General features: G+C 45.0%; 1 protein-coding gene across 1 annotated transcript in view; it reads right to left on the reverse strand.

Annotated features, from left to right (window-relative positions):
- Positions 1-18,070, reverse strand: part of LOC121844497 (inhibitory synaptic factor 2A-like) — a 56,433-nt gene that overhangs the window by 36,826 nt on the left and 1,537 nt on the right. Inside the window, exons 3-4 of the mRNA XM_042314656.1 lie at positions 17,265-17,560; positions 16,335-17,096 (exon numbers count right to left, since the gene is read on the reverse strand). Of these exons, the coding sequence (XP_042170590.1) occupies positions 16,335-17,096; positions 17,265-17,560 (1,058 nt within the window). The remainder of the gene's footprint in view (positions 1-16,334; positions 17,097-17,264; positions 17,561-18,070) is intronic.

Below are 18,070 nucleotides of genomic sequence, written 5' to 3' on the forward strand. Positions count from 1 at the left end.
ATATACAGTTTAGTCACAGCTCTTCCTGTCAGACACAGGTGATATACAGTTTAGTCACAGCTCTTCCTGTCAGACACAGGCGATATACAGTTTAGTCACAGCTCTTCCTGTCAGACACAGGCGATATACAGTTTAGTCACAGCTCTTCCTGTCAGACACAGGCGATATACAGTTTAGTCACAGCTCTTCCTGTCAGACACAGGCGATATACAGTTTAGTCACAGCTCTTCCTGTCAGACACAGGCGATATACAGTTTAGTCACAGCTCTTCCTTTCAGACACAGGTGATATAAATTAGGTAGCCCGGCCTCACATGCGTAGGCAGGCCACACACACACACACACCACTCTGCATGCCCCGGCCACAGCTGTGCTCTTGGGATGCCTGAGAGGACATCAGGGCGGATCTTGGCCACCAGGCATCCACTTTTCCTCAAAGGCGAGCCGTGTCCTCCACCTCCTTCCCCTCTCCACCCTCCTCCTTATCTCCCTGGCGATCCGTGTCCTCCACCTCCTTCCCCTCTCCTCCCCCTCCTCCTTATCTCCCTGGCGAGCCGTGTCCTCCACCTCATTCCCCTCTCCACCCCTCCTCCTTATCTCCCTGGCGAGCCGTGTCCTCCACCTCCTTCCCCTCTCCACCCTCCTCCTTATCTCCCTGGCGAGCTGTGTCCTCCACCTCCTTCCCCTCTCCACCCTCCTCCTTATCCCCCAGCGACCTGGCAAGGTCCTGTACAGATCGTCTGAATAATGAACCGTATAGGAGAGACCTAAACATACATCTCCCTGAGTTAAGGAGACAATTGAGGAATCTCTCTCTCTCGCTCTCTCCTCTCTCTCCACCTCACTCTCTCTCGCTCTCTCCTCTCTCTCCACCTCACTCTCTCTCTCTCTCTCTCTCTCTCTCGCTCTCTCCTCTCTCTCCACCTCGCTCTCTCTCGCTCTCTCTCGCTCTCTCTCGCTCTCTCTCGCTTTCTCTCGCTCTCTCTCCTCTCTCTCCTCTCTCTCTCGCTCTCTCTCTCTCCTCTCTCTCTCCTCTCTCTCCGCTCTCTCTCTCTCCTCTCTCTCTCCTCTCTCTCTCCGCTCTCTCGCTCTCTCGCTCTCTCGCTCCTCTCTCGCTCCTCTCTCTCTCTCCTCTCTCTCCTCTCTCTCTTCTCTCTCCTCTCTCTCTTCTCTCTCCTCTCTCTCTCCTCTCTCCTCTCTCCTCTCTCTCTCTCTCTGGGCCTCAACTCCTGTAAACCCAGGGGACTGGCACACAGAGTTGTGTCTCTGTCGTGGACAACAGCTATTTTAGGATCCGTTCTTATGTGTAAGAACCAATCACATACTGTTGTCAGGGAATATCTAACATACTCTACATGACCAATAATATTTGTTCACCTGCTCGTCTAATATCTCATTCCAAAATCATGAGCATTAATATGGAGTTGGTCTCCCCTCTGCTGCTATAACAGCCTCCACTCTTCCGGGAAGGCTTTCCACTAGATGTTGGAACATTGCTGCTATAACAGCCTCCACTCTTCTGGGAAGGCTTTCCACTAGATGTTGGAACATTGCCGCTATAACAGCCTCCACTCTTCTGGGAAGGCTTTCCACTAGATGTTGGAACATTGCTGCTATAACAGCCTCCACTCTTCTGGGAAGGCTTTCCACTAGATGTTGGAACATTGCTGCTATAACAGCCTCCACTCTTCTGGGAAGGCTTTCCACTAGATGTTGGAACATTGCTGCAGGGACTTGCTTCCATTCAGCCACAAGAGCATTAGTGAGGTCTGGGGCACTGATGTTGGGAGATTAGGCCCAAAGGTGTTTGATAGGGTTGAGGTCAGGGCTCTGTGCAGGCCAGTCAAGTTCTTACACACAGATCTCAACAAACCATTTCTGTATGGACCTCGCTTTGTGCACGGGGCATTGTCATGCTGAAACAGGAAAGGGCCTTCCCAAACTGCTGCCACAACGTTGGAAGAACGGAATCATCTAGAAGGTCATTGTATGCTGTAGCGTTAAGATTTCCCTTCACTGGAAATAAGGGGCCCAAACCAGAAAAAACAGCCCCAGAACATTATTAATCCTCCGCCAAACTTTACAGTTGGCACTACGCATTGTGGCAGGTAGCGTTCACACACACACACACAGATATATATATATACATATATATATATATACACACACACACACGCGCACACAGGCAGGCAGGCAGGCAGGCAGGCATATATACACATATACACATCTACATATACACACACATATCTCCCGAGTGCCGAAATAGGAAAGGGCCTTCCCCAAACTGTTGCCACAAATTTGGAAGAACAGAATCATCTATAATGTAATTTCATGCTGTGGCATTAAGATTTCCCTTCATTGGAACTAAGAATGCGTTTCCACTGTTCCAGAGTCCAATGGTGGCGAGCTTTACACCACTCCAGCCGACGGTTGGCGTTGCTCTTAGGCTTGGCATTGAGCATGGTGATCTTAGGCTTGTGTGCGGCTGCTCGGCCATGGAAACACATTTCATGAAGCTCCCGACAAACAGTTATTGTGCTGACGTTGCTTCCAGAGGCAGTTTGGAACTCGGTAGTGAGTGTTGAAACCGAGGACAAACGATTTTTACGCACGGTGCGTTTGAGCACTCGGGCAGTCGCGTTCTGTGAGCTTGTGTGGCCTACCACTTCACGTCTGAGCCGTTGTTGCTCCTAGACGTTATCTCTTCACAATAACAGCACTTACAGTTGACCGGGTAGAAATTCGACGAACTGACTTGTTGGAAAGGTGGTATCCTATGACGTTGCCACGTTGAAAGTCACTGAGCTCTTCAGTACGGCCATTCTATTGACAATGTTTGTCTATGGAGATTACATGGCTGTGTGCTCAATTTTATACACCTGTCACCCACGGTTATGGCTGAAGTAGCCGAATCGACTCATTTCAAGGGGCGTTCCCATACTGCTGTATATATAGTGTACCTTGTCTCTTTTCTCCTTTAGGAGAAACACTGTCAATGTCTCGGCCTCGTCACTTTCTCTCTCCCTTGCTTCTGACATGTCGTTGTCTGTGAAATATACATGTTCCATTTGTTTCATGTGTAATCATGGCCTCCCAGTTTCTCTACTGTTTTATCATGTGTAATCATGGCCTCCCAGTTTCTCTACTGTTTTATCATGTGTAATCATGGCCTCCCAGTTTCTCTACTGTTTTATCATGTGTAATCATGTTTCTCTACTGTTTTATCATGTGTAATCATGGCCTCCCAGTTTCTCTACTGTTTTATCATGTGTAATCATGGCCTCCCAGTTTCTCTACTGTTTTATCATGTGTAATCATGGCCTCCCAGTTTCTCTACTGTTTTATCATGTGTAATCATGGCCTTTTTCTACTGTTTTATCAGAACAGTTTCTTCTGTTTTATCACATCACGTAATCATGGCCTCCCAGTTTCTCTACTGTTTTATCATGTGTAATCACGTCTCAGACTAAGTTTCTCTACTGTTTTATTTGACACATTGACTACATGAGGAATGGATGTTACTGCCATGCTGTTTTATCATGTGCGGAGATGTAACGTGTTTTCTACCTAACAGCCCTGGGCTGTTACTGTTTGACTGCTGACATTTCTGACAGAGCGGGACTGTGTTCTCGTAGCTGTTTTACACAAACATTAGAATCTCTGCTTTGGGGTTGTGGAGAAGAAAAAACAATCTATCTGCTGTGATTTAAAAACCCCATTGGACAAGACAGTCTATCCACATTCTACCAGCTGTTCGACTCTGTATCAGACGTTTACATTACTCAATGTAGGTTTACAACTCAATGTAGGTTTACAACTCAATGTAGGTTTACAACTCAATGTAGGTTTACAACTCAATGTAGGTTTTACAACTCAATGTACGTTTACAACTCAATGTAGGTTTACAACTCAATGTAGGTTTACATTACTCAATGTAACGTTTACAACTCAATGTAGGTTTACAACTCAATGTAGGTTTACAACTCAATGTACGTTTACAACTCAATGCCTCCCAGGTTTACAACTCAATGTAGGTTTACAACTCAATGTAGGTTTACATTACTCAATGTAGGTTTACAACTCAATGTTTTATCAGGTTTACAACTCAATGTAGGTTTACATTACTCAATGTACGTTTACAACTCAATACTAGGTTTACAACTCAATCATAGGTTTACAACTCACTGTTTTACGTTTACAACTCAATGTAGGTTTACAACTCAATGTAGGTTTACAACTCAATGTAGGTTTACAACTCAATGTAGGTTTACATTACTCAATGTAGGTTTACATTACTCAATGTAGGTTTACAACTCAATGTAGGTTTACAACTCAATGTACATTTTTACATTACTCAATGTACGTTTACAACTCAATGTAGGTTTACAACTCAATGTAGGTTTACAACTCAATGTACGTTTACAACTCAATGTAGGTTTACAACTCAATGTAGGTTTACAACTCAATGTAGGTTTACAACTCAATGTAGGTTTACAACTCAATGTAGGTTTACATTACTCAATGTAGGTTTACAACTCAATGTAGGTTTACAACTCAATGTAGGTTTACAACTCAATGTAGGTTTACAACTCAATGTAGGTTTACAACTCAATGTAGGTTTACAACTCAATGTAGGTTTACAACTCAATGTAGGTTTACAACTCAATGTAGGTTTACAACTCAATGTAGGTTTACAACTCAATGTAGGTTTACAACTCAATGTAGGTTTACAACTCAATGTAGGTTTACATTACTCAATGTAGGTTTACAACTCAATAGGTTTACATTACTCAATAGGTTTACAACTCAATGTAGGTTTACAACTCAATGTACGTTTACAACTCAATGTAGTTTACAACTCAATGTAGGTTTACAACTCAATGTAGGTTTACAACTCAATGTAGGTTTACAACTCAATGTAGGTTTACAACTCAATGTAGGTTTACATTACTCAATGTAGGTTTACATTACTCAATGTAGGTTTACAACTCAATGTAGGTTTACAACTCAATGTAGGTTTACATTACTCAATGTACGTTTACAACTCAATGTAGGTTTACAACTCAATGTAGGTTTACAACTCAATGTTTACAACTCAATAGGTTTACAACTCAATGTAGGTTTACAACTCAATGTAGGTTTACAACTCAATGTAGGTTTACATTACTCAATGTAGGTTTACAACTCAATGTAGGTTTACATTACTCAATGTACGTTTACAACTCAATGTAGGTTTACAACTCAATGTAGGTTTACAACTCAATGTAGGTTTACAACTCAATGTAGGTTTACAACTCAATGTAGGTTTACAACTCAATGTAGGTTTACATTACTCAATGTAGGTTTACAACTCAATGTAGGTTTACATTACTCAATGTAGGTTTACAACTCAATGTAGGTTTACAACTCAATGTAGGTTTACAACTCAATGTAGGTTTACAACTCAATGTAGGTTTACAACTCAATGTAGGTTTACATTACTCAATGTAGGTTTACATTACTCAATGTACGTTTACAACTCAATGTAGGTTTACATTACTCAATGTAGGTTTACATTACTCAATGTACGTTTACAACTCAATGTAGGTTTACATTACTCAATGTACGTTTACAACTCAATGTACGTTTACAACTCAATGTAGGTTTACAACTCAATGTAGGTTTACAACTCAATGTAGGTTTACATTACTCAATGTAGGTTTACATTACTCAATGTAGGTTTACAACTCAATGTAGGTTTACAACTCAATGTAGGTTTACAACTCAATGTAGGTTTACAACTCAATGTAGGTTTACAACTCAATGTAGGTTTACATTACTCAATGTAGGTTTACATTACTCAATGTACGTTTACAACTCAATGTAGGTTTACATTACTCAATGTAGGTTTACATTACTCAATGTACGTTTACAACTCAATGTAGGTTTACATTACTCAATGTACGTTTACAACTCAATGTAGGTTTACATTACTCAATGTAGGTTTACAACTCAATGTAGGTTTACAACTCAATGTAGGTTTACAACTCAATGTAGGTTTACAACTCAATGTAGGTTTACATTACTCAATGTAGGTTTACAACTCAATGTAGGTTTACATTACTCAATGTAGGTTTACAACTCAATGTAGGTTTACAACTCAATGTAGGTTTACATTACTCAATGTAGGTTTACAACTCAATGTAGGTTTACAACTCAATGTAGGTTTACATTACTCAATGTAGGTTTACAACTCAATGTAGGTTTACAACTCAATGTAGGTTTACAACTCAATGTAGGTTTACATTACTCAACATACATTACTCAATGTACGTTTACAACTCAATGTAGGTTTACATTACTCAATGTATTCTACAATGTCATATAACAGTTTACCGCAGCACATGAGAGAGCCTAACCATAGTCGTTGTCCGGATTTTTTTAAACCTCATCATCCAAAACAGAAACGTTTCAAGACATCGAAATAACGGCCATATTTTCCCGTTAATACCCAAAACATACAATGATGAAACTTGGGAAGCCATTTTGAATCCATGTTGTTGGTCCTAGTATCATGTAATGTTCAGAATATGTTGAGGGGAGTTATTTATTTCACTACTTCTGCCAGTGAATGAAAGCCAGGCTATAGTTACTACGTTGTACTAGATACTACTGCTACATGAGTCATATGAAATAGTCAAGTGTCGAGGTCTTCATGGCTCCCGAGTGGCGCAGCGGTCTAATACACTGCATCTCAGTGCTAGAGGCGTTACTACAGACACCCTGGTTCGAATCCAGGCCGTATCACAGCATCTCAGTGCTAGAGGCGTCACTACAGACACCCTGGTTCGAATCCAGGCCGTATCACAGCGGTCTAATACACTGCATCTCAGTGCTAGAGGCGTTACTACAGACACCCTGGTTCGAATCCAGGCCGTATCACAGCATCTCAGTGCTAGAGGCGTCACTACAGACACCCTGGTTCGAATCCAGGCCGTATCACAGCGGTCTAATACACTGCATCTCAGTGCTAGAGGCGTTACTACAGACACCCTGGTTCGAATCCAGGCCGTACAGCATCTCAGTGCACACTACAGACACCCTGGTTCGAATCCAGGCCGTATCACAGCATCTCAGTGCTAGAGGCGTCACTACAGACACCCTGGTTCGAATCCAGGCCGTATCACAGCGGTCTAATACACTGCATCTCAGTGCTAGAGGCGTTACTACAGACACCCTGGTTCGAATCCAGGCCGTCACTGCATCTCAGTGCATCTCAGTGGCTAGTATCACAGCATCTCAGTGCTAGAGGCGTTACTACAGACACCCTGGTTCGAATCCAGGCCGTATCACAGCGGTCTAATACACTGCATCTCAGTGCTAGAGGCGTCACTACAGACACCCTGGTTCGAATCCAGGCCGTATCACCACGGTCTAATACACTGCATCTCAGTGCTAGAGGCGTCACTACAGACACCCTGGTTCGAATCCAGGCCGTATCACCACGGTCTAATACACTGCATCTCAGTGCTAGAGGCGTTACTACAGACACCTTGGTTCGAATCCAGGCCGTATCACAGCGGTCTAATACACTGCATCTCAGTGCTAGAGGCGTCACTACAGACACCCTGGTTCGAATCCAGGCCGTATCACAGCGGTCTAATACACTGCATCTCAGTGCTAGAGGCGTCACTACAGACACCCTGGTTCGAATCCAGGCCGTATCACACACGGTCTAATACACTGCATCTCAGTGCTAGAGGCGTTACTACAGACACCCTGGTTCGAATCCAGGCCGTATCACAGCGGTCTAATACACTGCATCTCAGTGCTAGAGGCGTCACTACAGACACCCTGGTTCGAATCCAGGCCGTATCACAGCGGTCTAATACACTGCATCTCAGTGCTAGAGGCGTCACTACAGACACCCTGGTTCGAATCCAGGCCGTATCACAGCGGTCTAATACACTGCATCTCAGTGCTAGAGGCGTTACTACAGACACCTTGGTTCGAATCCAGGCCGTATCACAGCGGTCTAATACACTGCATCTCAGTGCTAGAGGCGTCACTACAGACACCCTGGTTTGAATCCAGGCCGTATCACCGCGGTCTAATACACTGCATCTCAGTGCTAGAGGCGTTACTACAGACACCCTGGTTCGAATCCAGGCCGTATCACAGCGGTCTAATACACTGCATCTCAGTGCTAGAGGCGTTACTACAGACACCCTGGTTCGAATCCAGGCCGTATCACAGCGGTCTAATACACTGCATCTCAGTGCTAGAGGCGTTACTACAGACACCCTGGTTCGAATCCAGGCCGTATCACAGCGGTCTAATACACTGCATCTCAGTGCTAGAGGCGTCACTACAGACACCCTGGTTCGAATCCAGGCCGTATCACAGCGGTCTAATACACTGCATCTCAGTGCTAGAGGCGTTACTACAGACACCCTGGTTCGAATCCAGGCCGTATCACTGCATCTCAGTGCTAGAGGCGTTACTACAGACACCCTGGTTCGAATCCAGGCCGTATCACAGCGGTCTAATACACTGCATCTCAGTGCTAGAGGCGTTACTACAGACACCCTGGTTCGAATCCAGGCCGTATCACAGCATCTCAGTGCTAGAGGCGTTACTACAGACACCCTGGTTCGAATCCAGGCCGTATCACAGCGGTCTAATACACTGCATCTCAGTGCTAGAGGCGTCACTACAGACACCCTGGTTCGAATCCAGGCCGTATCACCGCGGTCTAATACACTGCATCTCAGTGCTAGAGGCGTTACTACAGACACCCTGGTTCGAATCCAGGCCGTATCACAGCGGTCTAATACACTGCATCTCAGTGCTAGAGGCGTTACTACAGACACCTTGGTTCGAATCCAGGCCGTATCACAGTGGTCTAATACACTGCATCTCAGTGCTAGAGGCGTCACTACAGACACCCTGGTTCGAATCCAGGCCGTATCACAGCGGTCTAATACACTGCATCTCAGTGCTAGAGGCGTCACTACAGACACCCTGGTTCGAATCCAGGCCATATCACAGCGGTCTAATACACTGCATCTCAGTGCTAGAGGCGTCACTACAGACACCCTGGTTCGAATCCAGGCTGTATCACAACCGGGCCGTGATTGGGAGTCCCACGCCCAGTGTCGTCCGGGTTAGGGTTTGGCCGGGGGTAGGCCGTCATTATAAATATGAATTTGTTCTTAACTGACCAGCCTCGTTAAATAATGAGACTTCTAATTTAATTTTTATTTTTTTACTATTGTCGTCGTATCTGAGGTTCATCTTGCGGCTCGTGGCGATGTCACGTCCCTCACTTTCAGTGTCGAGTGGACTAACTGCTTCCTCATATTACTGCTGGAGATAATGTATCTATGAAGGTTAATGATAAGGTAATGGTTCTTCCAGGACATCCTGCTAAGCACGAGGGTCAACTGCCTTTAGCTCAGGTGTAAAGGACGTCCCTCTGCTTGCTCAGCTACGACTACTTCCTCCTTATTCCGCCCGTACCTGGCACCAACTCAGAGGACCTCTCCTTGCTCAGCTACGACCACTTCCTCCTTATTCAGACCGTACCTGACACCAACTCAGAGGACCTCTGCTTTACAAATACACGTGACGACACCTTCCTCGAGTGTCTTATCTGATCGCTCCATCTCAGAAGCTAATGAGGGACACTTAAGGCTGAGGAGCACGCTTCTCTCACACACACACAGACACACACACACACACACACACACACACACACACACACACACACAGAGAGCGAGAGAGACACACACACACACACAGAGCTGCCACTAACATGCAGAGCCTGTCTAGCTCTGTATCTAGCTAGTCATCTCCTGCTAAGGGAAGTAATTAAGTCGTTTTGGGAGGAGATTTGTTTGTTTTAATCACCTTCCTGGACTGCAGCCAATTGTTGTGTCACACACACACACACACACACACACACACACACACACACACACACACACACACACACACACACACACACACACACACACACACACACACATCACCTAAGTGTCTCTTTTCTCTCTCTCTCACACACACACACACACACACACACACACACACACACACCACCTAAGTGTCTCTGTCACACACACACTCACACACACACACACACACACACACACACACACACACACATCACCTAAGTGTCTCTTTCTCTCTCTCTCTCACACACACACACACACACACACACACACACACACACACACACATCACCCAAGTGTCTCTTTTCTCTCTCTCTCTCTCTCTCTCTCGCTCACACACACACCCGGTATTGTCCTGTCATCTCAGCACTGTAGGACAGCCAGGTAATAAGAACTGAAGAGAGAGGGTTTTGTTTTCCTGTAGTGAATTGCCATGATGGATCTGAAGCAGTGGCTCAATAAAACACTAACCCTGTTGTTGTGATTACATGATATCACCTGACTGGCTCGTCAAACCACTTCGGACCAATTGAGCCAGATGATTGGTTGGTCCTCTAGCAGAATTGCTCCAGTTTGTTGTTGATATCTAGAGAACCCCCCGAGAAGTATATGGTTCCTTTTAAAGAGCCCATTCAGTACTCTGACTTCTCTGTGACAGATACAGTGGCTAGATAGATGCTAGACTGTTGTCGTCGTCCCCCCATCCCGTTTAGTACCCTTGGGTTTGTTTGGATGTTATTCTCTAAAGATCAGTATGACAGGGAACGTGTGCTGAAAAAGACCTCCTATTAGGGGACTTCCTCACATCCCCTTTATCTGCTGTTCTGTTCCATTGTCTTCGATAAATACAACCTAGATGGACTAGTCCATTTAGTTCTGAATCAGAGCTCTACCAATACAACCTAGATGGACTAGTCTAGTAGTTCTGAATCAGAGCTCCACTATTCCACCAATACAACCTAGATGGACCAGTCCATTTAGTTCTGAATCAGAGCTCTACCGATACAACCTAGATGGACTAGTCCATTTAGTTCTGAATCAGAGCTCCACTATTCCACCAATACAACCTAGTTGGACTAGTCCATTTAGTTCTGAATCAGAGCTCCACCAATACAACCTAGATGGACTAGTCTAGTAGTTCTGAATCAGAGCTCCACCAATACAACCTAGATGGACTAGTCCATTTAGTTCTGAATCAGAGCTCTACCAATACAACCTAGATGGACTAGTCTAGTAGTTCTGAATCAGAGCTCCACTATTCCACCAATACAACCTAGATGGACTAGTCCATTTAGTTCTGAATCAGAGCTCCACTATTCCACCAATACAACCTAGATGGACTAGTCTAGTAGTTCTGAATCAGAGCTCCACTATTCCACCAATACAACCTAGTTGGACTAGTCCATTTAGTTCTGAATCAGAGCTCCACCAATACAACCTAGATGGACTAGTCTAGTAGTTCTGAATCAGAGCTCCACTATTCCACCAATACAACCTAGTTGGACTAGTCCATTTAGTTCTGAATCAGAGCTCTACCAATACAACCTAGATGGACTAGTCCAGTAGTTCTGAATCAGAGCTCCACTATTCCACCAATACAACCTAGTTGGACTAGTCCATTTAGTTCTGAATCAGAGCTCTACCAATACAACCTAGATGGACTAGTCCATTTAGTTCTGAATCAGAGCTCTACCAATACAACCTAGATGGACTAGTCCAGTAGTTCTGAATCAGAGCTCTACCAATACAACCTAATACAACCTAGATGGACTAGTCCAGTAGTTCTGAATCAGAGCTCTACCAATACAACCTAGATGGACTAGTCCATTTAGTTCTGAATCAGAGCTCTACCAATACAACCTAGATGGACTAGTCCAGTAGTTCTGAATCAGAGCTCTACCAATACAACCTAGATGGACTAGTCCAGTAGTTCTGAATCAGAGCTCTACCAATACAACCTAGATGGACTAGTCCAGTAGTTCTGAATCAGAGCTCTACCAATACAACCTAGATGGACTAGTCCAGTAGTTCTGAATCAGAGCTCCAGTAGTTCTGAATCAGAGCTCCACTACCAATACAACCTAGTTGGACTAGTCCATTTAGTTCTGAATCAGAGCTCTACCAATACAACCTAGATGGACTAGTCCATTTAGTTCTGAATCAGAGCTCTACCAATACAACCTAGATGGACTAGTCCAGTAGTTCTGATTCAGAGCTCTACCAATACAACCTAGATGGACTAGTCCAGTAGTTCTGATTCAGAGCTCTACCAATACAACCTAGATGGACTAGTCCAGTAGTTCTGAATCAGAGCTCCGGTATTCCACCAATATAACCTAGATGGACTAGTCCAGTAGTTCTGAATCAGAGCTCCGGTATTCCACCAATACAACCTAGATGGACTAGTCCAGTAGTTCTGAATCAGAGCTCCACCAATACAACCTAGATGGACTAGTCCAGTAGTTCTGAATCAGAGCTCCGGTATTCCACCAATACAACCTAGATGGACTAGTCCAGTAGTTCTGAATCAGAGCTCCACCAATACAACCTAGATGGACCAGTCCAGTAGTTCTGAATCAGAGCTCCGGTATTCCACCAATACAACCTAGATGGACTAGTCCAGTAGTTCTGAATCAGAGCTCCACCAATACAACCTAGATGGACTAGTCCAGTAGTTCTGAATCAGAGCTCCGGTATTCCACCAATACAACCTAGATGGACTAGTCCATTTAGTTCTGAATCAGAGCTCCGGTATTCCACCAATACAACCTAGATGGACCAGTCCAGTAGTTCTGAATCAGAGCTCCGGTATTCCACCAATATAACCTAGATGGACTAGTCCAGTAGTTCTGAATCAGAGGTCCACCAATACAACCTAGATGGACCAGTCCAGTAGTTCTGAATCAGAGCTCCGGTATTCCACCAATACAACCTAGATGGACTAGTCCAGTAGTTCTGAATCAGAGCTCTACCAATATAACCTAGATGGACTAGTCCAGTAGTTCTGAATCAGAGCTCCGGTATTCCACCAATACAACCTAGATGGACTAGTCCAGTAGTTCTGAATCAGAGCTCCGGTATTCCACCAATACAACCTAGATGGACTAGTCCAGTAGTTCTGAATCAGAGCTCCGGTATTCCACCAATACAACCTAGATGGACTAGTCCAGTAGTTCTGAATCAGAGCTCCGGTATTCCACCAATACAACCTAGATGGACTAGTCTAGTAGTTCTGAATCAGAGCTCCACCAATATAACCTAGATGGACTAGTCCAGTAGTTCTGAATCAGAGCTCCGGTATTCCACGGTCATCTCACAGGCTTTTCTACTGTATGTGAAACACACCATGACCACAGGATTCATCATATCTGAGTGATTCATAATGTGATGCTGCTGGGTCTTCAATGGTTCCTCTCGCACTTATACTACAGCGTTGTTCAATACTCCATGCTGATTGGCTAGGAGGGTATATTCTAGAGCGTTGATTCGTTTCAGATATACAGACAGTTCAATACTCCATGCTGATTGGCTAGGAGGGTATATTCTAGAGCGTTGATTCGTTTCAGATATACAGACAGTTGGACAAGATATTGGACACCATCTGAAGTAGTTACACTTAAATAGTACAGCAACACATCACTACCCAGTCTCACATGTTAACTAGTATAACTAGTCCCCAGATCACCATCACTACCCAGTCTCTCATGTTAACCAGTATAACTAGTCCCCTGATCACCGTCACTACCCAGTCTCTCATTATAACTAGTCCCCAGATCACCATCACTACCCAGTCTCTCATGTTAACCAGTATAGCTAGTATAACTAGTCCCCAGATCACCATCACTACCCAGTCTCTCATGTTAACTAGTATAACTAGTCCCCTGATCACCATCACTACCCTGTCTCTCATGTTAACTAGTATAACTAGTCCCCTGATCACCATCACTACCCAGTATCTCATGTTAACCAGTATAACTAGTCCCCTGATCACCATCACTACCCAGTCTCTCACCAGTTAAGTAGTCCCCAGATCACCATCACTAAGTCTCTCATGTTAACCAGTATAACTAGTCCCCTGATCACCATCACTACCCAGTCTCTCATGTTAACTAGTATAACTAGTCCCCAGATCACCATCACTACCCAGTCTCTCATGTTAACCAGTATAACTAGTCCCCTGATCACCATCACTACCCAGTCTCTCATGTTAACTAGTATAACTAGTCCCCTGATCACCATCACTACCCAGTCTCTCATGTTAACCAGTATAACTAGTCCCCTGATCACCATCACTACCCAGTCTCTCATGTTAACCAGTATAACTAGTATAACTAGTCCCCTGATCACCATCACTACCCAGTCTCTCATGTTAACCAGTATAACTAGTATAACTAGTCCCCTGATCACCATCACTACCCAGTCTCTCATGTTAACCAGTATAACTAGTATAACTAGTCCCCTGATCACCATCACTACCCAGTCTCTCATGTTAACTAGTATAACTAGTCCCCTGATCACCATCACTACCCAGTCTCTCATGTTAACTAGTATAACTAGTCCCCTGATCACCATCACTACCCAGTCTCTCATGTTAACTAGTATAACTAGTATAACTAGTCCCCTGATCACCATCACTACCCAGTCTCTCATGTTAACTAGTATAACTAGTCCCCTGATCACCATCACTACCCAGTCTCTCATGTTAACTAGTATAACTAGTCTCTCATAACTAGTATAACTAGTCCCCTGATCACCATCACTACCCAGTCTCTCATGTTAACCAGTATAACTAGTCCCCTGATCACCATCACTACCCAGTCTCTCATGTTAACCAGTATAACTAGTATAACTAGTCCCCTGATCACCATCACTACCCAGTCTCTCATGTTAACTAGTATAACTAGTCCCCTGATCACCATCACTACCCAGTATAACTCTAGTCCCCAGATCACCATCACTACCCAGTCTCACAACCAGTATACCTAGTCCCCTGATCACCATCACTACCCAGTCTCTCATGTTAATCAGTATAACTAGTATAACTAGTCCCCTGATCACCATCACTACCCAGTCTCTCATGTTAACCAGTATAACTAGTCCCCTGATCACCATCACTACCCAGTCTCTCATGTTAACCAGTATAACTAGTATAACTAGTCCCCTGATCACCATCACTACCCAGTCTCTCATGTTAAAGTCCCCTGATCACCATCCTCATGTTAACCATATAACTAGTATACCTAGTCCCCTGATCACCATCACTACCCAGTCTCTCATGTTAACCAGTATAACTAGTATACCTAGTCCCTGATCACCATCACTACCCAGTCTCTCATGTAGCAGTATAACTAGATCACCATCACTACCCAGTCTCTCATGTTAACTAGTCCCCTGATCACCATCACTACCCAGTCTCTCATGTTAACTAGTATAACTAGTCCCCTGATCACCATCACTACCCAGTCTCTCATGTTAACCAGTTAACTAGTATAACTAGTCCCCTGATCACCATCACTACCCAGTCTCTCATGTTAACTAGTATAACTAGTGATCACCATCACTACCCAGTCTCTCATGTTAACTAGTATAACTAGTCCCCTGATCACCATCACTACCCAGTCTCTCATGTTAACTAGTATAACTAGTCCCCTGATCACCATCACTACCCAGTCTCTCATGTTAATCAGTATAACTAGTATAACTAGTCCCCTGATCCCACTACCCAGATCACATGTTAACTAGTATAACTAGTCCCCTGATCACCATCACTACCCAGTCTCTCATGTTAACTAGTATAACTAGTCCCTGATCACCGTCACTACCCAGTCTCTCATAACCAGTTAACTAGTATAACTAGTCCCCTGATCACCATCACTACCCATTCTCTCATGTTAACTAGTATAACTAGTCCCCTGATCACCATCACTACCCAGTCTCTCATGTTAACTAGTATAACTAGTCCCCTGATCACCATCACTACCCAGTCTATGTTGTGTGGGCCTCTCCCTTCTCCAGCTCCTGTATAACTCCCAGTAGGTTGTAGGACCTATACATCAGATAGATAGTGATAGTAAAGTCTCCTTACCCCTCTCTGTGGGCCTCTCCCAGTAGGTTGTAGGACCACACATCAGATAGATAGTGATAGTAAAGTCTCCTTACCCTCTCTGTCCCTCCTGTATCCCAGTAGGTTGTAGGACCTATACATCAGATAGATAGTGATAGTAAAGTCTCCTTACCCTCTCTGTGGGCCTCTCCCAGTAGGTTGTAGGACCTATACATCAGATAGATAGTGATAGTAAAGTCTCCTTACCCCGCTCTGTCGGCCTCTCCCTTCTCCTGTATAACTCCCAGTAGGTTGTAGGACCCACACATCAGATAGATAGTGATAGTAAAGCCTCCTTACCCCTCTCTGTGGGCCTCTCCCTTCTCCAGCTCCTGTATAACTCCCAGTAGGACCTTGATGGTCTCCTGGCTGGAGGAGATCAGGTTCTCCATGGCCTGAAGCTGTGATTTCACGTCCTCTCCTCCCTCCCCTTTCTGAGTCAGTACTGGTACTATCTGCTTACAGGCCCCTCCGGGGTTAACTCCCCCCGCAGTCGCTACGGTCGCTGGTTCGACCCCGCTACTCCTACAGCCCAGCGCCTCCCCCGTGGTCCGGGCCGAGAACGTCTGTGATGAGAACGTTGCCGGTTCATGACACTGTGCCTGAGTAGTGCAGCCAGCGGCCCGCGGGAGAGTCTGAGACTGTAGTCCATTGAGCTCCAGTCCCTTCATTCGTTTGCTCCGTGCTGTCGGGCTCTCCAGACACTCCACCTGGGTCAGAGAGTTCCAGGAGATGGGGCCGGTCACCTTGGAGACTGAGGAAGACCCTCTCATGTCCCCCGGCAGAGTCCTGCTAGAGCCTGGCTCCTCCGAGTGGAGCAGCTGCCGTTTACCGGCCGGACGGTCCGAGGAGTCCAGTTCCCTGTGTTCTAATCCTTCCAGGGGTTTGATTCGATGCTGCAGATCTGGTAGTCGGTGGCCTGTGGGTTGGAGTCGATGCTGCAGATCTGGTAGTCGGTGGCCTGTGGGTTGGAGTCGATGCTGCAGATCTGGTAGTCGGTGCAGATCTGGTAGTCGGTGGCCTGTGGGTTGGAGTCGGGTGTGTTGGAGGGAGAGGGGCCGTCTGTGAGCATCAGACAGTCAGAGTAGAGGACGTCGTCTGTACAGTGCTTCTCCACCGTAGCCATGCACTCCGTAGTATGCAACAAGGCTCTGGTTCTCTGTACTCCTCCTCCTCCTCCACCGCAGGCTCCCTGTCCTCTAAACGCTCCACAGCTCTGGTTCTCTGTACTCCTCCTCCTCCTCCTCCACCGCAGGCTCCCTGTCCCCAAAACGCTCCACAGCTCTGGAGTGCTTGACGTCGATGACAAACCCATTGTTGTGGCCCTTGTCTCTCTCCACTTGCTTGGTGTGGCTGTGGCCCTTGTCTCTCTCCACATGCTTGGTGTGGCTGTGGCCCTTCTTCCTCTCCATGGGAAAGGTCTTGTAACGGCTCCTGAGGTCCGGGGAGGTCTGGACCCCTGTGCTCTTGGTGACGTTGGGGATGGAGCGCCGAGCGGGCACGGTCATGTATTTGCGGTACACCACCTTGGGGAAAACGGTTTAGAGTTTTGAAAATGTGTTTTCTCTTCACACACCACACCAGAGTAAACAACAACATTACATTAGAGTAAACAACAACAACATTGACACATTACAGAGTAAACAACAACAACATTGACACATTACAGAGTAAACAACAACAAACATTGACACATTACAGAGTAAACAACAACAACATTGACACATTACAGAGTAAACAACAACAACAACATTGACACATTAGAGTAAACAACAACATTGACACATTACAGAGTAAACAACAACAACAACACCGACACATCACAGAGTAAACAACAACACACCAACACATTACAGAGTAAACAACAACAACAACAACACATTACAGAGTAAAAAAACAACAACATTGGCACATTACAGAGTAAACAAAAACATTGACACATTACAGAGTAAACAACAACAACATTGACACATTAGAGTAAACAACAACATTGACACATTACAGAGTAAACAACAACAACATTAACACATTACAGA

Source organism: Oncorhynchus tshawytscha, unplaced genomic scaffold (assembly GCF_018296145.1).
Source record: "Oncorhynchus tshawytscha isolate Ot180627B unplaced genomic scaffold, Otsh_v2.0 Un_contig_2471_pilon_pilon, whole genome shotgun sequence".
Classification (NCBI taxonomy): Eukaryota; Metazoa; Chordata; class Actinopteri; order Salmoniformes; family Salmonidae; genus Oncorhynchus; species Oncorhynchus tshawytscha.